At 38.5% G+C, this 27,944-nt stretch overlaps 1 protein-coding gene across 1 annotated transcript in view; it reads left to right on the top strand.

The window, feature by feature from the left end:
- The window catches only part of zfhx4 (zinc finger homeobox 4), a 178,251-nt gene that overhangs the window by 81,749 nt on the left and 68,558 nt on the right, over positions 1-27,944 (top strand). Inside the window, exon 6 of the mRNA XM_061921984.1 lies at positions 20,468-20,702. Coding sequence (XP_061777968.1) covers positions 20,468-20,702 — 235 coding nt within the window. The remainder of the gene's footprint in view (positions 1-20,467; positions 20,703-27,944) is intronic.

Here is a 27,944-nt window from a genome sequence, read left to right as displayed (position 1 = left end):
GCAGTAATAAAACACTGTTAGCACGAGAATATTACATAAGAGGGAAAAAACACCAGTTAATAGGCAGATTTGGCACCAGAAATTAATGATTTAATATCATTGGCATATTTGATGTTAGGACAATTTTGCTTGTAGTGATGTGACAAAACACTCACATTGGGTGTTTTTGAGCTGTTTGAGAAATTTCGAGTCAGTCGGACTTACGTCGTTTGAAGAAAAAAAAAAATAGCGCAGGCCTCACAGTAGAGGTGCATGTTTTGACAAATGCTTTGCCGTTTTATGTGCAGTGGTTGGAGAGTAGAAGAATTAGCTTATGCAAACCATTACGCCAAGGTACTGTTAGCGGCGTGCTCAAGATGACATTTTTTATACGACCAACATCCAACGAATTTTCTGGACTACAAACCGATACTTTTTCCACAGGTTTTGAACCCTGCGGCTTATACAAAGGTGCGGATAATGTATGGACTTTTTTCTGCTAATGGCTTATTTATGGAATGGACTAGGCCAGGGGTCCCCAAATTATGGCCCGGTAACAGCCCGCCCACGTCCAGGAATTGCCAAGTAAAAAAAAAAATATATATATATATATTTTTTTTAAAATTATTATTATTTTTTTAAATGTGGCCTTTCTAATACATTGTGTACCGCTTGTTACTCTCGCGGTTCCCTACCCATTTAGGCAAATCATATTGTCTAACAATGCATTTTCTTCATCGATAACGTGACAGCTTCGCGCTGCAGTGTGGGGAGAGCGCGCAGCAAGTGCGCATCCTTACAGTCAATTAGTGTGCCAGGAATATATATATATATATATATATATATATATATATATATATATATATATATATATATATATATTTAAATATATTAGAGCATTAGCTATCAAATATTGCTGTGATCGAGTATTCTACTGAATAAGGTTAAATTATATATGTTTGGATGTGCCCTAATTTATTGCGTTTGGCCAAATTGTGTTTTATTTCCTAACCACCTGTTTTCATTATTGAAGTCTGACATGCACAGGTAAAATGTGTCCGTGGTTGATTGTTCCAATTTGTGTGTGCTAATAAAAACAGGTGCGCTCACAGCCCTTTGTGCTGTGCGGTTTGACTGCATAAACAAAGTTCTTGTTTCTTGTGCGTTTTTGATAATTATCATACAGTGCCGTTTAAATGTTGGTTTCTCCACGTCAATCCACTGAGCTGTTTTCAACCTGCCAACAATACATCAAATCAAACAAATGTACTGAAATTATCCACTGTGAGAAATTGTTGAAACTCAAAGTGTTTACAAAGTACAAGGAAGAGGAATCCTGATAAACATCTTGAACCTTACTAAAACATTTGAACATCTTATTCATCTCACAAAAGATGAATAAAGACATCAATGACTTTTCTGTTTTGTTTAATCAACCGTTTTGAAAAAAAAAACAATTAAAATATGTAAGTACACGTTTACAAAATATTTATATGTAAATAACTCATTGTTGGTGTATATCTGTGACCTACAGTTTGGTGCAGCTAATATATGATTTTTTTTTTCTTTTAAAATTTTGTGGGTGCGGCTTTATACCAATGCACCTTATATTTGGAAATGTATCGTAATAGTGTTTCAAAAGCGCAGATTTAACTAATAAATGTTGATATTACAGGTGTCCCAATTCCATATCGACTCACTATCAGCAAAAAACAAGTATCAGCTTGCTTCTAAGATCTCTGATAAAATCTGTCCTATAGCACGTTTACTTGTGCACTTTTTTTGTGTTATAGTGAAATCATTTTAAAAAGTTAAAACATGGTAGGCTATAGGCTACTAAGAGCAAGCAGCTACACCACAGCTAAGCGCACAAGAACACACAAGCTTGCCATTGGTATTGAGTTTCATTAAATGAACACAATTACAGTGCACAACAACACATTTGTCAATATAAACAAATATCAAATAATAACAATTGCATGTTACTTACAGATACTGTGCATTCAACTTACCTAAACTTAAAAACAGCACAATTCTTTTCTGGGCGGGTAATAATATATATGTTTGTGTGTCTGCCTCACAATACGAAGGTCCTGCAGTCCTGGGTTCAAATCCAGGCTCGGGATCTTTCTGTGTGGAGTTTGCATGTTCTCCCCGTGAATGCGTGGGTTCCCTCCGGGTACTCCGGCTTCCTCCCACTTCCAAAGACATGCACCTGGGGATAGGTTGATTGGCAACACTAAATTGGCCCTAGTGTGTGAATGTGAGTGTGAATGTTGTCTGTCTATCTGTGTTGGCCCTGCGATGAGGTGGCGACTTGTCCAGGGTGTACCCCGCCTTCCGCCCGATTGTAGCTGAGATAGGCGCCAGCGCCCCCCGCGACCCCAAAAGGGAATAAGCGGTAGAAAATGGATGGATGGATGGTGTTTTTCATACTGTCCATGTTTTTGGTAGTCCCTTGTAATGCTACACAAGCTTCACATTGACTATTTTTCAAAGGTGATTCAAAATGTTCACACATTATTGTAAAAGGGTGTCCGATCAGATATCTATTAGGCAGTCCAATGTCAGTTAAAAAAAAAACAAGTATCGTATTAATTTGGCTTGCATTTAAAATCTCCAATACGAGCAGTTCTGTTTACGTGTTGGACAGCCAGTTAACATGTAAATGTCCTCCAATAGGCACACAGGGTTGGTCTGTTCTTCTATTTTAGTTAAGTCGTTTACAAAAGATTGACATTGTAGGCAATAGGCCATAGGAGCTAGCAGCTACACAACAGCTAAGCACACAATCTAGACATACTTAATAAGTGTCCTGCGGCTTAAAACACGACATTTGTCAATATAAACACGACTCAAAAAGTTGCACATTACTCACACATACAAAGTCTTCAAGACAGAAGCGTTAATAGAAAGTATGCAGGAACAAAAGTGTCTGCATTATTCATCTTACTTCACCATGAGCTTGACTTAATAAATAACTGTGGCCACTAGGTGTCACCAAAACAACTATTACCACTCCACTTCAATGTAAAGGCAGCATAAGTCCATTCCACACAGTCAGTAATAAATTGGCAAGTGTTTTTCATACCTAACACTTTTTATTTGTTTGAGTAATTTCACTTGATCAAACCTTTTCTAACTACAAATTGATAAATTAGTGCAGCTCAATATCGGTCATTACTCAAGGCGCCAATATCTGCTTAAAATTGAGTGTGGATATAATTGCACATGGACAACATTAGTCCGTATATTTCTCACAATTCGAAATTGTCACATTTGCCATTCTGGCGGAAATAAAATGACAAAAATGTGCATGACCATTGCACAACGTACACAAAAAAGATCCAGATAAAAAGAGATAATATGCTGGTTGCTATATTCTTGTTGAACCGGTGTGTAAAATATTTTCCAAGCACTGCTTTTGTAACATAACATTATTACATACCCCGTTTCTATCTGAGTTGGGAAATTGTGTTAGATGTAAATATAAAGGGAATACAATGATTTGCGAATCCTTTCCCACCCATATTCAGTTGAATATGCTACAAAGACAACATATTTGATGTTCAAACTGATAAACGTTTTTTTTTTTGTGCAAATAATCATTAACTTCGAATTTGATGCCAGCATCACGTGACAAAGAAGTTGGGAAAGGTGGCAATAAATACTGATAAAGTTGAGGAATGCTCATCAAACACTTTTATGGAACATCCCACAGGTGTGCAGGCTAATTGGGAACAGTTGGGTGCCATGATTGGGTATAAAAGCAGCTTCCATGAAATGCTAAGTAATTCACAAACAAGGGTGGGGCGAGTGTCACCACTTTGTAAGCAAATTGTCGAACAGTTTTAGAACAACATTTCTCAATGAGCTATTGCGAGGAATTTAGGGATTTTACCATCTACGGTCCGTAAAATCATCAAAAAGTTCAGAAAATCTGGAGAAATGACTGCACGTAAACAATGATATTATGGACTTTTGATCCCTTAGGCGGTACTGCATCAAAAACCGACATCAGTGTGTAAAGGATATCACCACATGGGCTCAGGAACACTTCATAAAACCACTGTCAGTAACTACAGTTGGTCGTTACAGCTGTAAGTGCAAGTCAAAACTCTACTATGCAAAGCCAAACCCATTTATCAACAATTTTCTGAAACGCTGCCAGCTTGGCTGGGCCCGAGCTCACCTAAGATGGACTGATGCAAAGTGGAAAGGTGTTCTGTGGTCTGACGAGTCCACATTTTAAATAATGTTTGGAAACAGAGGATGTGGTGTCCTCCAGAACAAAGAGGAAAATAACCATTAGTATAGTTATAGGCGTAAAGTTCAAAAGCCAGCATCTGTGATGGTATGGGGGTGTATTAGTGGCCAAGGCATGGGTAACTTACACATCTGTGAGGGCACCATTAATGCTGAATGGTCCATACAGGTTTTGGAGCAACATATGTTGTCATCCAAGCAATGTTATCATGGACACCCCTGCTTATTTCAGCAAGACAAGTGTTACAACAGCGTGGCTTCGTAAAAAAAGAGTGCGGGTACTTTCCTGGCCCGCCTGCAGTCCAGACCTGTCTCCCATGGAAAATGTGTGGCGCATTATGAAGCGTAAAATACCACAGCGGAGACCCCGGACTGTTGAATGGGAAAGAATTCCACTTTCAAAGCTTCAACAATTAGTTTCCTCAGTTCCCAAATGTTTATTGAGTGTTGTTAAAAGAAAAGGTGATGTAACACAGTGGTGAACATGCCCTTCCCCAACTACTTTGGTACGTGTTGCAGCCATGAAATTCTGAGTTAATTATTATTTGCAAAAAAATAAAAAATACGTTTTTGAGTTTGAACATCAAATATCTTGTCTTTGTAGTGCATTTAATTGAATATGGGTTAAATATGTGAGGAGCCAACACACTTGCGACGTCATCGTCTGCGACTTCCGGTAGAGGCAGGGCTTTTGTCTTAGCACCGAAAGTTGCAAACTTTATCGTGGATGTTCTCTTCTAAATCCTTTCAGCAAAAATATGGCAATATCGCGAAATGATCAAGTATGACACATAGAATGGACCTGCGATCCCCGTTTAAATAAGAAAATCTCATGTCAGTAGGCCTTTAAAATGTGTTTTGTGGCTATTCCAACTTTGACCAACGCGTCAGTTGCTATCTAGAGTGGCACTTTCCATCATTTTCAGCAGACTCCATTGCAGTCAAGATTCACCCAGGAATGGGGGCCGTATGAATCTTTTCCCCACGGTAGTTGTGTACGTGGCGTCAAGTCGCCCTTCCGTGCATTGCATTTACTCCTCTCAGCCTGAGCGAGGTGGCACATACCTGAGCACTCAGCTTATCTCTTTTTTTAGCGGGCCGTAGATTCATCGGCAGCCGTCTCTCGCTATTCATCCCCGGAGGCAGAGCGTCAGTAGGCAGTAACATGTGTTCGGGAGATGGTAGCACAGGTTGGAATTTTGCACTTGGCAGCCTTCCAGGCAGCGCTGGTATGTGTTTAAAATACTTTCAAGGAACAAAACATGCTTTTGTTGTTCGCTGGGCCAAGTGGAGCTGTTTTTGTCTCCACTGGGGTGAGTATGGGGGGGGGGGGGGGGGGGGGTAGGACCGGAAGCTGGTGACAAGGTATAAGCCCCTTAAAAACAATGATGAAAGAAGATAAAGAGGGTTTTCTTTGCTCATTTACATGCATGCAGCGGACACAGGACGGCGCGTGACAGTTCTTTGCATATAAAACATGCACACACACGCTCCGACACTCACATGGTGGTCATTAAGACATAGCTCCACTGGCAGTATGTGTTCATTAGCGGACTGCTTCCCCGCTTAATGACAGGAAAGAGTCATGTTGGTGCCGAACACCCTAATTTGTCATTTGGTTTATGGTGGAAATAGCGAGCCTTCTGCTTTTGAAATATTTTTGTCGTTACAAGTTTGCGCTCACAATGGGGAGGCAAGGACAAAAAAAAAAAAAAACGGTAAGACGCTATTGAAATGATATAGGCAGACACAAAAACACACTTGTGAAGTAAAATATGCCGCGGAAATGAGTGATGCATAAACACACAATGCACACACTCGGGGAGAGATGAAAGAAGTTCTCGCAGGGATGTATTTTGCCGTGCCTTATTAAGAATTCAGTTAATGAGACAGCTTTGCCACCACAGACAGAACAAATGAATGTGATGCAGCGCGGCCGCACCCCAACCCCCCAGCCCCATTCACCCACCCCCCTCAGCTCAAACCGAGGTGTGTGTACTTGTGTTTGTGTGTGCCAGGAAGGTGTTTTGTAAACATCTCATTCGGCATAATGAATGTAGTCCTCTGTCTGCCTCTCTCTCACACACCACGCAGGAGCTTCCACACCTGTCAAATTAACTCACCTCCCACCCTTCCCATCGCTCCTCCAGTGTGTGTGTGCGTGTGCGTGTGTGTTGTTTCATGGACAGGACTGACAATGTTGTGTTTTTTTTGACAAGTAAACAGGAAGTCCCCCGTGTGGTAATTTGCATTGCATGTGAGCACATGCATACAAAGAGGTGTGTGTGTGCGTGTGTGTGCATGCGTGCGTGCGTGTGTGTTTGTGCGTGCGTGAGTGAGGGGCTGTTTATGATATTGATTGGCCCACTGGGAATGTTAGCTTATTTGGTTGTTTGCCAAACACTAATTCCCAGCAATTAAACCACCACCAGGAGCTGTGATGAGGTGCCACAAGGAGGTGTGAGTGTTTTTTTTTTTTTTTTTTTTTTAATTCTGTGGACACACAGACAATTAGAGGTGCTAATGTTCATCATTCAAATGGGTCTCGTGAGAATTTGCGAGAAAATTACGCAATTTCATACGCCTCTCCCGTTCCCATAATGAGGGACACTACTGAAGACAGTCGGATATACTTCAGAGTAGTCTGTGTACAGCTTGATAACGACTCCACAATACTTTAACTGAATTGGGTTCAGGGGGACATATTTGGCCACTGCATCACCTCATTTTGGAGGCGTGTTTAGGTTACCAAGAATTCATGTTTCCCCTCAATTAACAGTAGTTCCCCACTTCTGCAGCCCCAAACCATGATGCTACCACCATCAGTGGGTAGTAAATATGTACTGCTATACAAACTATGACTCATTACTTCTGTGGTTTTTGAAATTGTTTCACATAGTACCACCTCAAAAAACACTTGGCTCCCCAAGTAACACCATAATGACCAAACATTAAAATTCAGTAGAGTAGTAGGCAGAGGTTTCATTTAACAAGTGGTTGTGATCATTTTGGTCACTGTAACATTACACACAGTTTGAACAGTAACACTGTGTTTCAATATAGAAAAACAGTGTACTTCAATCAAGTTATTCTTTGACGTACCACTGGTACACGTACCACAGTTTGAGAATCACTGGTCTACTCTATAAAAAAGATTAAAGTTTCATTTATACAGTGTTGTCCATGGTTATCCTGATCCAGTGGCGGGCCGTGCGTTTCCCACCTAGGCCGCCAGTGATGTCCGACTTCGATGATAACCTCTCAAAATACCATCATTTATGGCACCACATGAGCATTGCTGGAGAAATACTATACAGAAACACATTTACACACTACTGGGCATTTTAGACACCTCAACAAAGTACAAAACGGGTTATTTTCTGAGGGATTTAAAAATTAGTAAACCCGCATCAGCAATGAAAACATAACTTACATGGTACTGTCAAAATTAAAATTGCAAAAAACATATTAAGCGTGAAAAAATTAAGAAATAAAATATTTGAACTGACAATTGGTAGCACCCATTGAACGACGTATAATCCAGTGGTACCGCTCGTACTCAGGTGGACTACTAGTGGAAGTGGCGGGCATTTCGCCATTTCATCGCCAGGACAGCTCAGCTAGCTCTCGTAGTTGACCGACATCGTCTCACAAGATGTAGTTTCTCTTGAAATAAATATCATTCTTGAAAATGGCTTTGCAAATATATATCTGCTGCTACCTTCTTTGTGGGTTAAAAAAGTGAGTATCGGTGATTTTTCTGCTATGGCTACGGCGCAACACTTCCTGCTTTAGTAAATTTAAATTGCAACTTGTAATTGGATACTAACTTTGGAATGACAAGTGAGTTTCCAATCAAAGTCTCATCAACGTCAGGCTACCTAGATATGCTACAGTCAACAACTTGTGATCTGATTGGCTATCGCAACTGTCTATCACCTGACAATGTTCTCAAATTCATCCGCTAACGGTCCCAGGTGTTGCCGTGCTGATCTGTATAGCACCGCCGCGGCTCAAACCTGTGAGTAACCAAACAAAGGACGTGTAAATGTCACGTTTAACATTAGGCCAGCTCGAAGGCCTTACTGACAACAACTGGTGATCTGATTGGCTATCACAATCATCTATCAACTGTATGTGCCCGTTCACTTACAGTGCAAAGACGCCTGCATTGTTGATTCTGATTACGTTTGTTTTTAATTATGATCATGATTTCTGGTTATGTTAGTCCAGCAGAGAAGGCCTTGCTGGCCCTGAGGGCCCACCACTGTCCTGATTGTATGTTGATATCGGAAAGCACTCCGATATCAGCAAAATAACAAGTATCGGATGGCTTGCGTGTAATACCTCTGATATAAGCCCCCAGATAGATGTTAGTCTATTATTATGCTTTAAGTGGAATACTTTACAAAAAAGTGAACATGGTAGGCTATAGACTACGAGGAGCTAGCATATACAAAACAACACAATAGCACGCAAGCGAGGCATATGTAGTGAATGAATTGAACACAATTGGAGTCTAAAAGATGAAGTGTCAAAATAAGCAATTATCAAACAATTATAGTTGCTTATTACTTACACATACCAAGTATCCAAGGCAGGGTTAGATACTTGCAATTGACAGGTTGGTAGAGCGGCCGTGTCAGCAACTTGAGTGTTGCAGGTTCGATCCCCGCTTCCGCCTTCCTAGTCAATGCCGTTGTGTCCTTGGGCAAGACACTTTACCCACCTGCTCCCAGTGCCACCCACACTGGTTTAATTGTAACTTAGATATTGGGTTTCACTATGTAAAGCGCTTTGAGTCACTTGAGGAAAAAGCGCTATATAAATATAATTCACTTCACTTCACTTAACATGAGATTAGTTTAATGAATTATTGTGGCCAAAAAAAAAACAATTACCACTCCACTCAAAGTAAAGACAGAATAAGGCGATTACCGTATTTTTTGGATTATAAATCGCTCTGGAGTATACGTCGCACCAGCCGAAAATGCATAATAAAAAAGGGAAAAAATATATAAGTCACATTTTTAGGGGAAATTTATTTGACAAAATCCAACATCAAGAACAGACATTTGAAAGGCAATTTAAAATAAATAAAGAACAACAGGCTGAATAAGTGTACGTTATATGACGCATAAATAACCAACTGAGAAGGTGCCTGGTATGTTTACGTAACTTATATATGGTAAGAGTCATTCAAAGAACATATAGAACATGCTATATGTTTACCAAACAATCTGTCACTTCTAATCGATAAATCCGATGAAATATTCCTCCTCGATGTCGCATCCAAACAACTCTGCCAACTCCAAAGGTATGCGCCGCTTCCTCTTGTCGTTTTCTGCTACATATTTCACTACGTCCAGCTTGTAATCTGCAGTACATGATTTCCTTTTCGGTGCCATTTTTTTCAAGCCCTTCTCAGTTTTTATAAGTTACCACCAACGTTAAAATGATTCATTTTAATAGCTACGACAGTAACATATAGCAGTTAGCATCCCATGACGCACAATGCACTTCTGCCATGACCCTCCTTCGCCAAATTCTTATTGGTTTACGTGTATGTGACGATTGCTGACATTTTCTTTGTCTCTTCCGCGACTGAGATAAATAATATTATTTAATATGTTACGGTAATGTGTTAATAATTTTACACATAAGTCGCTCCGGAGTATATGTCGCACCCCCGGGCAAACTATGAAAAAAACTGCGATTTATAATCCGAAAAATACGGTATTAATAAATAGGTTAGTGTTTTTACACCTATAGTACCATTGTTCTGTTTGAGTAACTTTAGCTAGATTACGCTTTTTCTAATATTCCACTCTGAATAATAGTAAAAGTATATGTTTTTTACTGATATCTGCCAATACCTTAGGCTCCAATCTTGATATCCTATCAGATGAGAAAAAATTGTACCAGGACACCCATAGTATTGTCACTTTAAAAAATATCCATGGTTTTCACCCTGAAAGTTTAATAAAAATCATACTGCTATATGACTGACATTTGAAAATTAGCAGTCGATGTTGTGCATATAAGATGAAAGCAAATCAGTGGAGATTGTTGCTGACTGTGGCATGAACACACATGTAGTTTATCATCATTTCAAAGTAGAAGGTTGCAGTTAGAGATCCTTCTGACTTAATTACAGCGCTTTCATTTTCCAACTAAATTCCCCAGAGAGCAGGTTCATCCATTACAACCACATTTTGAATCGGACACACACACACACACACACACACACACACACACACACACACACACACACGCACACACACACATCGCTCACACACAGAAGCCAGAACAGTGTGTTTGTGTGTTTGAATATGCATTACACAGCCCACGCCTGGCAGGAGTCAAAGTGCTCCTTTAAACGTTCATAAATCATGGATATGCTGGCCGGCGATCTCCGGCGCGCCTGCCGAGTGCCAGAGCGACAGACAGACAGCCCTCTAGTTTAGGTCTTAAACAAACCCTCTGGAATGTGCTGATGGAGAGAGAATTAATATTAGGTCTAAACCTAGTTGGCAGCACACTTGTATCATTCGTCTCCAAGCTTCATAACCCTAAAAAGCAAATAAGTCAAGCCTTTGTATGAACGTTTTTAATTTACAACCAGTTCAGTTACCTGAACGACTTTGCCAGATAAAATATTTGAAAAGCAGTCAAGGATGATTCCAGGGAGAGTTGACAGCCTTTGTCACATTTGCATTGCATTTGGACAGAACCAAGGTCTTTTTTGAGTGCCGTTTAATCCTAAGCACTTGCATCCATTGTGGAAAGTCCCCCCATTTGCTCACAAATTGCAGTGGAATCCTGGTGAATCAGGAAAAAAACAGAAGAAAGCCGCTATGACACAATCTATAGCATGAGTTTACATCCTAAAATTACAAGACCAAACAGAATTAGCGATCATCTACCAGTTTGGACAATCAGGAACAGTAACATGAATGACAAAAAGACATCTGGAAGAATATGCACACAAGCTAGGAGGACAATGTGCACACTGAAAATTATGGAGGTAAGCATTTTTTTGATACTTTATGACAAACATTGTTTATGGAAAAAACTTAGTAAGAAGCAAAATAATAATCAACTACGGATGACAAAGGGATTGCAGAATGCATGGAACAAGAAACATGCGTTATGTAGAATATTTATAACACAAAGACCTATAGAGGCTGAAAATAAGTACAAAACGTATATAAAAGCCAGGAAATAGGAAAGGATATTACAGCAAATTATAAGACAGGAACAAAAACAAAGCAACAAGAGGCCTCATAGATAGCATGGTTAAAAATGGGGCTTTGAAGTATTACCCTAAATACTATCCATTCACGGATAGACAATACTAATACATAAAAAATGAAAATATGAAAGAAGTAGTTCAACAACTTTAAAAACTAAGTTTTAAATATTCGACTAAATCTGGAAGAAAAAATTCCAGATCCTGGGTCAGTTGAGGACTTGAATGAAAGAAACCATAGAAAGAAATCTCAGCTCAATGTGAAAAGGAAAATAATCAGGACTGTGCATCATTGTAAATCCAATACCTCAACTGATTGTAACATAATTGATATGGAAACGATAAAAAAAAAAAATATTAAGGAGATTTCACAACCATTGATGTATATCAGCAACCTATCATTTCCAAAGAAAACGAACATAGCAAAAGTTGTACCGATTATGGAAACAAACATCAGTTTAAAAACAATAGTACTGTTTTGTCACTTCCACAATTTTCTGAAAACGGTTTAACAACAGATTGAACAGATTTTTGAATGAAAAAGGACCTTTTGCGGTCAACAAATACGGATACAGACATCTTAAGATTGATGGCGTTAATCGAAATAACGGAGAAAAAATACCATTGCAATAGATAGTAAACTGTGTGCCACTGCAGTGATTATAGTTGTATTAATTAATAACAGTATCCTAATCAACAAATTAGAATGGAATGGCATCAGAGGGTCGGTCTTAAACTGGATAAGAAGCTATTTAACCAACAGGAAGCAATATGTGAAGATAGGAGAACAAACATCCACAGCGCTAAATACATCTTGTTGCGTACCCCAGGGATCAATACTGGGACCAAACTTGTTCAATCTCAATGGATGTAATGTTAGTACTATTGTTTGCAACACACGGAAGCCAATTTAAATGATAGCAGAAGAAATTAATAAATTGAAGCGATTTACTTGATTGATTGATTGATTGATTGATTGATTGATTGAAACTTTTATTAATAGATTGCACAGTACAGTACATATTCCGTACAATTGACCACTAAAAGGTAACACCCGAATAAGTTATTCAACATGTTTAAGTCGATTCATGGTAAAATGGTTTGACAAAAACAGACTATCCTAGTAAAGTAGAAAAAGTAGACATTGACAGGTTAAAATAAATCACCTTTTTAGATGTAATTATAGATGATAAAAAATGAACAGGAAAAATCAAAAAAGTACAACCTTGGGTGGAAGAAATATGTCAATAATGAACAAAACAAAATATGTTCTGGACCAGAAATCCCTCTATATTCCCTACTGCTCGCCAGTGTTACCATATCTGAGTTATTGTGTAGAAATATGGGAAAATAACTACATAAGTATGCATGCATACCTAATGTTGGATACGGGGAACATTCAAACCCTTTATTTATTAAATTAAAATATTAACATTCAATAATTTTCTGGATTTGCAAACAGCTAAATTAAAGTAAACTATAACCTGCGAGCTACCCAAGAATGTACAATTCTTCTCAACAAAAGAGGATGGATAAAACTTTAGGGAAACATTTTGTTTAAAACATTTGTATTCGCGCATAACACTTAACAACTTTTGTTTATCAGTTTGTGGAATTAAATTATGGAATAGATTAAAAAAAAGTACAAAGTATAATAAAACATGTTGAACTTTATGAAAAATGTATCATTTATTACGTATTTAGCATTTCATACACAACTGTCTAGTAATGTGATCTTTGTTGATTGTTTACTCATGTATGTGTTTGTGTTACGGATCGAGTACAGGATGTGAACAAATGTGGTAACATTTCCTATGAAATGAAAGAAGCTCTGCTTCGTCCTACTCCTTTTCGGACATTTTGCAATGAGAAACTGTATTTGCGTGATGTGTTGTTCCAAACAAACCAATACTATAACCAAAAAGTACCATTGTTTTAGACCAGGGATCGGCAACCCAAAATGTTGAAAGAGCCATAATGGCCAAAAATACAAAAAACTCATCTGTCTGGAGCCGCAAAAAATGAAAAGCCGTATAAAAGTCTTATAATGAAGGCAACACATGCAGAAGTGTCTATATTAGCTTTAATAGCCTACTATCACAATTACTATGTGTCACAGGCTGAAGCAAATCTTTGTTGACAGAAATGTTGAAATTTTGCATTTATTTTACACATTTTAACATTAGAAAACCACGAGTAAATCCCAGGCTACTTAGAAGGTGAAATAACTCCTGGAAATTACTGGCTTTTATTGGCCAAAGGTATATATTTGGTCTGTAACAACATGGCACACAAACAACTATCTGAAATGCAGCCAATATTACATACAGATAATGTGTCATGAGGCATGCAAAACTAAATTTTATACAAAGAGGACATAAGTAAAGGAAATTCAACTAGCTCAAATATACCTACAAACGAGGCATAATGATGCAATATGTACACACGGCTAGCCTACACAACCTGATTAGCACTCCAACAGGTCAATAACATCACGCACAGCATAAAACTGTTGGTGGACAAAATGAGACAAATAAGGCGTGGAATATTTTACATGTAAACAAACTGTTGCGTCACAGTCCACACTATGGTGAGTTCAAGAACCGCTGAAATTAGTAGGACAAAACAATGTTCACCAAATACTCATTAAAGGGGAACATTATCACAATTTCTGAAGGGTGAAAACCAATAAAAATCAGTTCCCAGTGGCTTATTTTATTTTTCAAAGTTTTTCTCAAAATTTTACCCATCACGCAATATCCCGAAAAACGGCTTCAAAGTGCCTGATTTTAACCGTCGTTATATCCACCCGTCCATTATCCTGTGACGTCACAGCGTGACCACACAGAAACAAACATGGCGGATAGCACAGAAAGGTATAGCGATACTAGCTCGGATTCAGACTCTGATTTCAGCGCCGTAAGCGATTCAACAGATTACGCATGTATTGAAACGGATGGTTGGAGCGTGGACACAGGTACCAAAAACGAAATTAAACAAGAAACTGAAGCTTTTGACCCATATCACGACAGACAGCGGCCCCGGAGGAAGCGCGGACGAATTTGGCGATCGCCTTCTAACCAACAATTGGTATGTGTTTGTTTGGCATTAAATGTGGGTGGAGGGAAAGGCTGGATGCAAATATAGCTACAAATGAAGCATAATGATTTAATATGTACATACAGCTAGCCTAAATAGCATGTTAGCATCGATTAGCTTGCAGTCATGCCGTGACCAAATATGTCTGATTAGCAAACACCACATAAGTCAATAACGTCAACAGAACTCACCTTGGTAATTTCGTTGACTTTATCAGTGGAAATGCATCTGCTTTGAGTGTTGCAGGATATCCACACATTCTTGCCATCTCTGTCGTAGCATAGCTATCGTCGGTACAGTGTGCAGAACAAACGAGGGACTTTGGCATCTTTTGGCCACTGGTGCAACTTGAAACTGTCTCTGTTCGTTTTGTTACACCCTCCGACAACACACCGACGAGGCATGATGTCTCCAAGGTACCGGAAAACAGTCCAAAAAACGGAAAATAACAGAGTCGATTTGACTTGGTGCGTGTAATGTGTTTGAGAAAATGGTGGGTCGCTTCACGATGTGAGGTCACGGGTGAAAGGTCATCGCTCGACAGGCTATCAATTGAAAGGCGTTTAAATCGGCAAATTCACCCTTTTAGAGTCCGGAAATCGGTTGAAAAAACATATGGTCTTTTTTTTGCAACATTAAGGTATATATTGACGCTTACATAGGTCTGGTGATAATGTTCCCCTTTAAACAGTGGACTTTCTAACAATTGGGAAGGTTTGTGTCATGTTTGTCCTCAAACAAAAAACATACTAAAAAAAAATATATTTATATTTTTCCCCCCCATCTTTTTCAATTTTCAATCTTTTTTAAAAAATGCTCCATGGAGCCAATAGGGTGGCGCTAATGAGCCGCGGGTAGCTGCCCCTGTTTTAGACTGAAGTGCCAGATTGATGGCACAAGGAAAGACTTAGGGTCTATAGAGGTTTACATATCTTTTTTCTGTGATTATGACACGCCGGAACATGATGATTGGTATCGGTGTATATTGTTGGAAATAAACTTTTCAATGTGATGTATAACGTGCACGTCCGGAAGCACACGTATGTGCGGCGGGAAGAAAAGAAGCCCAGAGAGGAGGGGAAAAAGAGCGCCAGGGAGGCCCTCCTTTCACAGAGAAACAAAGATAGCTGTAATTAATGGCCCTGAGCTGTGGTCTTGGGGAGCTTTCTTCTGACAACTCGGACTTAATTAAAACTTAGGACTTTTGAAAGGGCCTCTGACTGCGAGGGGACGTCCCACCGCCCTCATGAGAAAAAAAAAACCCTGCTCAGATTTCCGACAAAAGAAAGAAAGAAAGGGGGAGAAAAGATGTGTTAGCAGCTGTAGCTATGTTGCTAATCCCTGTTTGTCAAAGATGGATGAAGAAGGGCGAAGGGGGGGAGGTTAGCACTCACACACCTGCAGCAGCACACCACACACACACCCTTGTATGATTATGCAACTAAAGAATGCTTCATCAATGCATTCGCTCTTTTTACGAAAGAAATGCAACATTTGCAAGCCGCCACCGCTTCTCCCTCCGTCGAGGATCAGATAATAAAAGCTTGGCGTGCTCTTTTGTTTTTGTGCATTGTTCATTAACCCGGCAGCAACAACAGAGGTTCACTCGATATGCTTGGCTTGACCGGGTGTATGAGAACAGGACAAGGTGGGTCGCTGTAGGCGAGGGAGGGGTCGGCCTTGCCGCGTCGGCGAGGTTGTGCATGCAGGCGCTGGGGGGGTTGAGAGGTAGGGGGCCGCCTTTGCATGGCCGCGGTGCCGTTAAAGGGGGCAAGTGGCGATGTGGAGGGCTTGCAAACTGACAGCACACGTTTGAATGAGAAACCCCTGCAGTTGGCAACAATGTGGGGAGCTGGACAATGTGAATGTTGGGCAGAAAAGCAGCATTCTCCTTCCATCGCCTTGTTTTGACTTTTGTATGTGCTGAGTCTGCACCTCTCCTCGGACTTATCCAATTAATGACATACAGATATTTTTCTTTACAACAGAACAACCTCCAAAGTCCTTCTTGTGGACTTCTAGTGCAATTCCAAAACCCTTTTCCTACCTAGTTAATTTGTCATAAAACATTTCTATTATACACACGTATATATATATATATATATACATATATATATATATATATATATATATATATATATATATATATATATATATAAACGAAAATACAGAAAATATATATTATTTATATATTTATAGGGAAAAAATATAATATTTATATATCCACAGTATGTATGTATGTATGTATATATATATATATATATATATATATATATATATATATATGGCTTCACGGTGGCAGAGGGGTTAGTGCGTCTGCCTCACAATACGATACGAAGTTCCTGCAGTCCTGGGTTCAAATCCAGGCTCGGGAACGTTCTGTGTGGAGTTTGCATGTTCTCCCCGTGAATGCGTGGGTTCCCTCCGGGTACTCCGGCTTCCTCCCACTTCCAAAGACATGCACCTGGGGATAGGTTGATTGGCAACACTAAATTGGCCCTAGTGTGTGAATGTGAGTGTGAATGTTGTCTGTCTATCTGTGTTGGCCCTGCGATGAGGTGGCGACTTGTCCAGGGTGTACTCCGCATTCCGCCCGATTGTAGCTGAGATAGGCGCCAGCGCCCCCCGCGACCCCAAAGGGGAATAAGCGGTAGTAAATGGATGGATGGATATATATATATATATATATATATATATATATATATATATATATATATATATATATATATATATATATATGTATGTATATGTATATAGTAAAATAGAGAAAAAACAAGTATTCATATATATGTAAAAGGTAAAATAGACAAACATATAATGTTTATATGAAATGATACATACCTGATGCCTTTGAAAGTTCCACTTCATGTTCAATGGTTATCATTACCCCTTTTCCTCTGTGCTATAACTCCTGCCCTTGTGCAGTGGCATCACAAAAAGTCAAATAAAAATATATGATGATGATGTGGGTTGGCAAACCCGCGGCTCCAGAGCCGCATAGCGCCACCCTAGTGGTGCTATGCCTCTTTCTTTTTCTATCTTTTTACATTTTTAAAAAATGGAAAAAGATAGAGGGGGGAAAAATGTTTTGATATGGTTTCTGTTGAAGAACAAACATGACACAAATCTTCTTAATGGTTAAAAATCCAAAGGTTAAATTAAATATGCTTAACTGATTATAGTATTTGGCGAGTGCCGTTTTTTTTTCACTAATTTTAGTTGTCCTTAAACTCATTGTAGTTCGTTTACATGTACAACTTTATCTGACGTTGCCACAGAAAGACGTGTTTCATGCAACTCCCTCTTTGTCTAATTTTGTCCACCAAATGTTTTATGCTGTGCACTAATGCATAAAATTGAGCGTGTTTTGATGTTATTGACTTGTTGGAGTGCTAATCAGAAAGTTTTGGTCACTGCATGACTGCAAGCTAATTGATGCTAATATGCTATTTAGGCTAGCTGTATACACCTATTGGACCGTTATGCCTCGTTTGTAGGTTTATTTGAGCTCAGTTTGTTTTCTTTTACTTATGTCCTTTGTGTATTTAATTTATATTAGCATGTCTCCTGACATATTATCTATACAGTATGTAATATTAGCTGCATTTCTGATAGTTATTTGTGTGCCGTTATAGACTACAGCAAACGTTACCCAGCTTGCAAAGATCTTATTAAATCTATTATAAGAAGACAGCTTGCCATTTACTTTAACTTGGACACACACATCTATACTTTTGGCCATTCTAATCCAGTAATTTCCAAGAGTTATCTCACTCTTGGAAAAGCCTCCATTTTACTAATGTTTTACAAAATATGTAGTAATTTTGATAGTAGGCTAATATAGCTAATATAGACACATCACTTGTATTTGACATATTTTTGATCCAGATATTTTTGGTCCTATATGGCTCTTTCAACATTTTGGGTTGCCGACCTCTGGTTCGACTTTTGAAGCATGTCTTTCCACAAAACATTGTTATAATATATTGTGGGTTATCTAAAAGTACTTTGAAACACATTAAGGATGTTATTCTACTCATGATTCGTTTCAGTTCGGTACTTATGAATGCTGTTTTTGTTTAAAACCAATTATCGAATCAAACCGGTTCTCACAATTTATTATTTAGTTATTTTAATTTTTGTTATCTTATTCATTATAAAAATACTATTTGAAATAGATTTTATTTTTATTTTTGAAAAATTGGAAAGAATTCAGAATCGTAATAAATAAGAATCACAAACTGCTCAATTGTTATGGGGGTTGATTTTTCTGATCCAAATTAAAAAAAAAATGTTCCCCACTGTCAATAATTTATAGTGACTTACTCCGTCAACCATAAAAATTACATTAACAAGAATATTAGATATATACATAGAAGTTAAAATAAATAAGTTGTTTTTTCTTTTCTAATATGTAATATGTCAAAACACTTAAGTATAAATAGAAGTTTGATACAACTAAAACAAAGTAAAAATCCTCAACTGTTAATGAAGTCTGACATATCTAATTAATGACATTTATTATTATTATTATGTATTAATGATATTTTAATTATGATTGGCACAGTCTTTTTGTGATCTCCAATAATTGGTCAGAACATCTTAGTACACATAGAGGTTTAATAAAACTAAAAAACAAGAGAACAACCTACAAAGTTCTATTTAAATTCCAAAACCTTTTTTCTAATATACTTATATCTAAAAAATAGTGAACACGATTATTTTTTTTCATGCCACATTGTTTATATTGTTTTTAACCTACTTGTTTTAGAGCATCTTTTCTAAAAATTAAATAAGCAAAAAGGTATTTTTTATGAATATACTGAGGAAATGATAAAGCAAATTAAATAAGATGAACATGAAATATGTTTAAAAATGTTTTTAAACAATAAAATACAATGCTAAAAAATATTGTTTTTAAAAACCCACAGTGAACCATACATACAAGACTTAAAATATTTAAATTGCCCCTCTGTGGATATTGAAGATATTTTAAAATGAGATCATTGCTATTTTCTAATGCTACTTGTGCTGCCTGCATAACATCATTGCTATTGTACTTGCAAATTCACATCATCTTTAATAACAATACCAATCATATCAAGTTAAAATATCAGTACGCTAGTAGCGGCCAAACTGCTAATATGCTACGTATGCTGGTAGCAGTAGCCAGCTGTGCAGACGCCGCTCTCATTTTCACGCTTCGGAGGTATTGGGTGCAGCAGGAAAAAAGTAGCCTCTGAGTGGCTGTTGTCACGGACATCTCCACCATGTTTGATGGCCTTAATATGCTCACAACTGATATTCTTCTCGATTATACAATCACCCAGCCCTGATTCACACTATTTTGAAGAGAAGTGCCAATTCTTTGGTTATCATCACACTTTTTTCTAATGTTTTATCCATGGTGGCATCCCCACAAAAAAATTGCCAAAAATGATAGACAGAACCCTTTCTTCCCTCCTCCAGACAGCTGTTGTCTTTGTTATGATGTAATGTTATGGCTTTTGCAGAAGTACATTAAAACCACTAAATGATGCCTTCGTAAAATGCAAACGAATCTATCGCCGTCGTTTTCTCTTTGTCGGGCTGCTTCAGCAGCGTCTTAATGGCGCAGATTAATAGGCAAAAGTGACTGGGACATGAGCTATTGACGTCGCTGGCTTGTTTGAAGCCAGGGAAGTGGTATTTCTGGGCTTTGGATCTATGGAAATGAACTGGAGCCCAGAACAGAATGAACAACATTAATGGTAATAAAGTGGTAACGGATATGGGCATGATTTGTTTTCAAACGTTCCCCTCAAATGTCCTTTGATATGATTGAGGACATGTCTAAATACGTTTCCCGTCCTCTTGTCCTCCTTTTAACAGCACTTGCACAAGCTGGACAGCGCCTACAGCCCGGAGTCGTGCGTCTATTACTGCACGCTGTGCGACTACTCCACCAAGGCCCGCCTCAACCTGGTGCAGCACGCCCGCTCCGCCCGGCACCAGCAGAACGAAGGCCTGAGGAAGCTGCAACTGCACCAGCAAGGCCTGAGAGGGGACGAGGACGGAGTCGGTCTCCACGAGCTGTTCCACGTCAAGGAAAGTCCCTCCAGCCAAGGTCTGTGCTGCTTTTGACTTGTCTGCACTCAGTCAAGGAGATTCTTACCACACACCCCTTGAACTGTTTTACATTGTGTTTGCCCTTACAGATTACCATTTATCTTCCAATCAAATCTTACCTATTCAAAATAAACTAAATAACCAGAATTGGGGGAACCATCAATAATCCTTCAGTTGTGCTGAAAGGCTTACTTCAGGTATACACCGTAAGTACCATTCACATTTGTACCAATTCCCATAGCTGGGAATCATTCAATGGTACCAATTTTCGGTACTTTAGTGTGTTCATGCGTTTAAAAATGTCAATATTTAATGATAAAATACATTTTTTTCTGTAACAACTAACTGTAACTGTGCCGTCCAATGTGTTTTCTTACATGCCTGAGTCTCATTTGCAAGTATCATATCGTAGTCTTTTCACGCAGACGTTAGATGGAAGTAGTGTATGCAAAAAACTGGCAGCTCGGTCACCAGACTTTAACTGTAAAAATAAAAGTGATACTGTTTTTCAATTTACAATAATGCACTGTAAAAACATATCATTTTACAGTGAAAAACTGGACAGCTCAGTCACGAATAATGGTATTGTTTTGTTTTGTAAATTTAACAGTAAGTAAAGTAAAGTACCGATGATTGTCACACACACACTAGGTGTGGTAATATTATCATCTTCATAGATGTTTGCAACTAAGTTGCAAGTTTTTTCCTGTAAAATCAAAGTATTTTTACAGTGTTGGCTGGAGTCAGGAAGCAATCTTTGCCCTTTCGCTGAATATGCAAATATTGTCTTTTGTTGAGCCTTATATAGTGTTGATACTAGGGGTGTGGGAAAAAATCGATTCAAATACGAATGGAATTGTTTACGTTGTGCGATTCAGAATCGATTCTAATTTTTTTTAAATCGATTTTTTTTTTTTAAATCAATCCAACAAACCACTACACAGCAATACCATAACAATCCAATCCAATTCCAAAACCAAACCTTACCCAGCAACACTCAGAACTGCAATAAACAGAGCAATTGAGAGGAGACAAACACGACACAGAACAAACCAAAAGGAATGAAACAAAAATGAATATAATCAACAACAGTATCAATATTAGTTATAATTTCAGCATAGCAGTGATTAAAAATCCCTCACTGACATTATCATTAGACATTTATAAAAATAATAAAAAGGAACAATAGTGTCACAGTGGCTTACACTTGCATCGCATCTCATAAGCTTGACAACACACTGTGTCCAATATTTTCACAAAGATAAAATAAGTCATATTTTTGGTTTGTTTAATAGTTAAAACAAATTTACATTATTGCAATCAGTTGATAAAACATTGTCCTTTACAATTATAAAAGCTTTTTTTTTTTAAATCTACTACTCTGCTAGCATGCAGGATCTACCCCAGACTGGGGTAGATCCTGCTGAAATCCTGTGTATTGAATGATTACGGAATCCTTTTGAATCGTAAAAATATCGTTTTTGAATCGATAATCGAATCGAATCGGAAAAATCGATATATTATCGAATCGTGACCCAAAGAATCGGTATCGAATCGAATCGTGGGACACCCAAAGATTCACAGCCCCTAGTTGATACTGTAAGTATTGTACTTATTACACACCAGCTGTTTGATCGTTGCGTGCATCTTAACTGTAGTTTTTCATTACCACATTTTGAGGGATTGAAATCGCCATGTAAAATAGCTAATGCTAATCGGTAACATGTATACGGCATATCCGAACTAGCACATTTTGAAAAGTGCAGCCTTAATTTTGTGAGCATGCTTGGTTTGTTGGCATGGGAAATTACATCATTGTCTGGAGCAGTGGTTCTCAAACTTTTTTTTTAACTTTACTAAACACTTGGCTCTCCAAGTTCACCATAATGACCAACACAGTAGCACAGTTTGCCTCAGTATTCATTTAAGACAAGGCAGAGGTTTTATTTTAGTAGTATATTCAATATCTTTGAACTAATATAACATTACACACAGTTTGAACAGTTACACTGTGTTTGAATTGTTTGATTAAGTGATTCTTTGCCATACCTCTAAATGGAACCCAAGTACCACAGTTTGAGAATCACAGGTCTTGAGACAGTCTGCAATAAATACGCTTGTTTTCACGCCAAGTGCTTGAGCCAGGCATCAAAAGGTATCAAAATAATGTGCCTTTTGATTTTGCATGAATGGGGCTCCGTACATCTAAACCCACCTTATTCAGTTGTTACTATTGATTAGTAATGGTTGGTAAGTGATATTTGTATTATTTTATGTGAATCTTTCAGAACCTAACGATTCGATCCGATTAAAATTCCTGGGGCCATGATTCGTTTCGGAATCGATTTTCAATTCAACACGATTCTGGATTCAAAACAAGTCACACAATGTGTTATTTAGTATGATCGTTATAATGAACGTACATTTTAGAAAAGCTCCTTCTGACTGCATGGAAATGGTCTAAAAACGTCCTTTTATTAAAAAAAAAAAAATTGATAAATTTGATTTAAATTTAGAATCAGGATGAATAAGAATCGCGATTGAGTTGTGAACCAATTTGTTGTGCACTCCTAGTAAAGGACAACAAAGATCGAAACCATCAATAGTCAATATGGTTTGCAGGGTCTAATTGAATTTATGCACCTAACGACCTATTTTTAGTAGGTATTTTATGATTTGAACAGTTTTAAATATACTTCTTAAATTATGCAAATGACCATAACTTTAATATGTTTTTTATGGTCTATAACCTTAACATACAGAATGTTGTTTTGTATTGCATTACATGTTTGTATTATTTTAACATTTTCCAGTCTATTCTGTTTGACTGAGCAAAACGTCTTCAAGTCAACAATCAGGAGCGCTGCCGAAATGGCTTCCAAATTAGGATTATTTGGCCATTATGGAGGTTATTCTTTCGTGCATTATTTCTGCGCTCGTGTTGTTGCTCTCCGCTGTCATTGCCCTTAGCTATAATTACATCCACCTTACTCTCCTCCCTATCGTCTTCCTCTTGCAACCCCTCCCTTTGCATGCTGTCAAGCCGTCCTCCCTACCTCCTTCCCTCCCTCTCGCCTTTGGCCTTCCTATCCGCATCACGTCTCCCGATACGGAGCCGTCCTTCCCTCCTAATCTCTCCAAAATGAGCATACTGTTCCTATTAGGCTGCCGCGCTTATATCTTCTCACAAATACACACACACACACACACACACACATACACACACACACACACACAACGCTGCATGCACAGGGACATCCCATACAGGCGGCCAGCTTATGAAATTTCACCTTGGAAGGATCTCGGGTCCCTGCATGCACTCGTAGGTTACACACACGCGCACACACACTCACACACACACACACACACACACACACACACACACACACACACACACACATGCAGCCTCTCCCCGGAGTGAGCTTTCATTTCCTTTCTCATGACCAAAGCAATTTGGCTTTCATTTAAGAGTCTCCGTCTTGCCAGCAGCTAATAAGTGTAACAGAACTGTAAAACATTCAGAGCAAAAAAAGAAAAAAAAAAGAAAAAAGATTAATCGTTTTTCTTTGAGTGTGGGGCTTGAAGGTTGGTGAGGGTGTGTTAGGGATGGAGGGGGAGAGGGGAGGTCTGTAATTTAAACCAGAAGAGCGAGAGTCGGGGTCCATTATTTAGTCATCCTTATGTTAATGCTGCTGGGAGAAAATGAGTGCTTAACTTGTTTTTGCTTTGCTTGACCTGAAAGAGCGATGGGGGCGGAGGGAACGACTCACACACACATAAGCATGTGTGTGTGTGTGTGTGTGTGTGTGTGTGTGTGTGTGTGTGTGTGTGTGTGTGTGTGTGTGTGTGTGTGTGTGTGTGCTGTTTTCACCACACCCTGACATGGACACTCATTACTTCGGTTTTAATTACACACACATCACATTCCTGCACGATTTGGAGCCACAGCACTTTTTTAACGCCACTTCCTCGCCGTATCTTTCGCTCGCTCCTTATTAGATTCCACACTTCCTCTTTTTTTCCCCCCAAAACCTTTTTCGAGCAGATTCTGATATTAGTATTTTTTGATTTTTTTTTTAATTCAAGCAATATTCGACCCCTGCACCTATTTTGAATGCTCAAACGCACCATGTTTGTCACCACCGGCGCCTTTTCATATGTTGGCTTTGACTCCCAATAGGGAATTTCCAAACGGGAAGCTGGCAGCATCCAAACCGCTTTTTTTTTATTTTTACTTCTTTTTTCGGCCGTGATATGTATTTTCAGTAGACGGGTTGTTTTTCATGTGTGTCAAACAAAGATCAAACCCGCAGTCAGAGTACTGCACTATGCTTCCATATAGGATAGCACAGACTTTATTTATCCCACACTGGAGATTATGTGGTTGTGGTTCAGATTTGAAATACAGAAACAAAAGTACAACATAATGAAAAGTAAAAAAAACTGTGATAAAGAATAACAACACCACTATTTCCACCTATGCACACTAACACATATCGCCAACTAAATGATTGCATTATTTATAAATACTATAACAAAAACACTATCTTGACACCCGTATTGCACACAAAGCGAACGTTTTTTACACCAAGAATTTCGATCTAATAAGCTCCACTTTTTACTACTCCTGTTCAGGTACAGTAATACCTTGTTTTTTAAGTTTTGGGGGTTTTGTATGCCGTCAAACATTGCAGGTAACTAAGTGCCCAACTAAGATTAGATTAGATTAGATTAGATAGTACTTTATTTATTCCGTCAGGAGAGAAATTACAATTTTCAGCACAATCCCATTCAAGATTAGACAAACATTACAGGGAGACAGAACAGGATTGCTGACGGGTCTGCCGGCTTCCAGCGCCCCTTACAAAAAAGATGACATACAGGTAAACAGGGGGGGGGGGGGATTAAAATAAAATAAAAATGTCCGCTGGGGAGGAGGGAGCATGGCCAGAGACAGAAGCTGACCCAACAAAGCAACCAAGACAGCCGACTAAACGTTCCCATGCGTTGGTGACTCAGTCAGCATCTTTACTTTTTTTGTTGAGTACGACTGCAAAAGATGGGGCCAAATAAAGTTATGAGTGCCAGCTGGCACTTTAATAAAGAAGGTTGGAAACAATCTTAAATTCCTCATCGTTGTCCTCGCCAATGAGACTCTTTAATGAATGTAAAATTGATGTTAAATGTCCATGTGTTTCCTTTATTTAAAGTGAAAATACATATTAATGATAATTCCATAAGTAAATATGTGCAATTATAGTCGATGGCTAATTTCCATCTCAGCAAGTTGATGTTCAAATTAAGACAAACACTTTCAAAACACAGATTAACAATATTAAAAGGTTTAAGTGCCAAAGTGCTGTTGTAGATTCTCACTGCCAAAAAAGTACATTTGAAAACATGAAACAAGTTCTAAAATAAATTTTTCAGAATATAAACTTCTTTTTTTGTACCACTAGCCCTTGAACTATGATTACAATTACATTTTATTCATTTCAGTCTTCAGTGGTACATTGTTTTCCGCGCATAATTGTTTGTGTGTGTTCATAATTAATTGCTACGTTTTTTGTAAAATGCAATTTATAGATGAGCTTGGACAGATTATGAACAATATTGTATTAATATATAAATTACTTTCTCAAGCATGTCGTCCCAAAGGTGTCATGACAATTATTAGTTTCTTGTATTTTGTATTTCCTATCCAGCGCTCTTATTTTTTTCTTTCACTTCCTGTTTGTATGGTCTGAGCGCCTATCTTTCAATGGCAATCAAGACACACCTGTTCCTGTTTGCCATCTGCCTTGTTTACTTTCATGTTACATAGTTTTCCTTATGCTTCCTGTGCACTTCCCCGCTGCGCTACTTCGTTGTGAAGAAATACATTTCACCTGTTGTCTCTGCATTCTGAGATCTGGACCAGGGGTCGGCAACCCAAAATGTTGAAAGAGCCGTATTAGACCACAAATACAAAAAAGTAATCTGTCTGGAGCCGGAAAAATTTAAAAGACTTATATAAGTTTTATAATGATGTAACTACCTAATTAACTATATTGGCCTACTATCAATATGTGTCGCAAGCTGACGCAAATCTTGAAATATAATATTTATTCTACACATTTTTACAACATTGGAAAACATTAGTAAAACTTCTCAGAGGGTGATATAACTCTTGGAAATGACTGTCTTAGAATGACCAAAGGTATAGATGTGTGTGTCCAAGTCAAAGGAAACAGCTGTCTTTCTTCTTCCAATGGATTTATTACAATCTTTGCAAGCTGGGTAGCGTTTGCTGTGGTCAGGAACAAGATATCGAGGCATAATGATGCAATATGTACGTACAGCTAGCCAAAATAGCATGTTAGCATCGATTAGCTTGCAGTCATGCAGTGACCAAATATGCCTGATTAGCACTCCAACAAGTCAATACCATCAACAAAGCTCACCTTCGTGCATTCACCCACAGTATAAAATGTTTGGTGGGTAAAATGATACAAAAAAGGAGTGGCATAAAACACGTCTTTCTGTGGCAGCGTTAGAGAAAGTTATACATGTAAACAAACTGTTGAGGCACAGTCCACACAACGGTGACTTCAAGGGCCGGTGAAATAAGTAGGACAAAATGGCACTCTATTCAGTGAAGCACAAACATTAAACAGAAGGCTTTCTAACAATGAGGAAGCTTTGAGTTGTGTTTATCCTCCTACAGGAACCATATTACATTTTTTTTTTATCATTTCCATTTCCATACATTTTTTAAAACGCTCCATGGAGCCATCAGGGTACTGCTAAAGAGCCGCATTTGGGTGCAGAGCCGCGGGTTGCTGACCACCGATCTAGACAAACACAGACTGTGACAAAATGTGTCGTATTGGGTTTGAGGTCAAACCTCTCAAGCTCATCCAACCGTGCCCTTATGAACCTTCCTTTTATTTAGGCTTGAAGAGAACCAGGGCCTTCCCTCAACTCTTCCCACAAGTGCCAAAAAGTCCAAACCCCCTTTTTAGTGCAAAAGCCTCCGTAGCCGGAAACATTTCCAGCCGGCGGTCTGTTTAAGTAGCTTGTATTTGTGCGTATGTGCACCTATGCTGTTTAGTTTTCTGGGGCTCCAACTCCTGACTCGAGCACTTTCGGTTCATTAGAGAGCGGTATGAAAAAGATTAATTTAAGTGCTGACCGGTATCTTTCTCCTAAAGCCGGGGACCTGGCGCTGAGCCAGATAATTACAGACCCATTTGGGAAT

The sequence above is a fragment of the Nerophis ophidion genome, linkage group LG15 (assembly GCF_033978795.1).
Source record: "Nerophis ophidion isolate RoL-2023_Sa linkage group LG15, RoL_Noph_v1.0, whole genome shotgun sequence".
Lineage (NCBI taxonomy): Eukaryota > Metazoa > Chordata > Actinopteri > Syngnathiformes > Syngnathidae > Nerophis > Nerophis ophidion.
The sequence above is the reverse complement of the archived record's forward strand: the minus strand, read 5'-3'. Positions and strand labels throughout refer to the sequence as shown.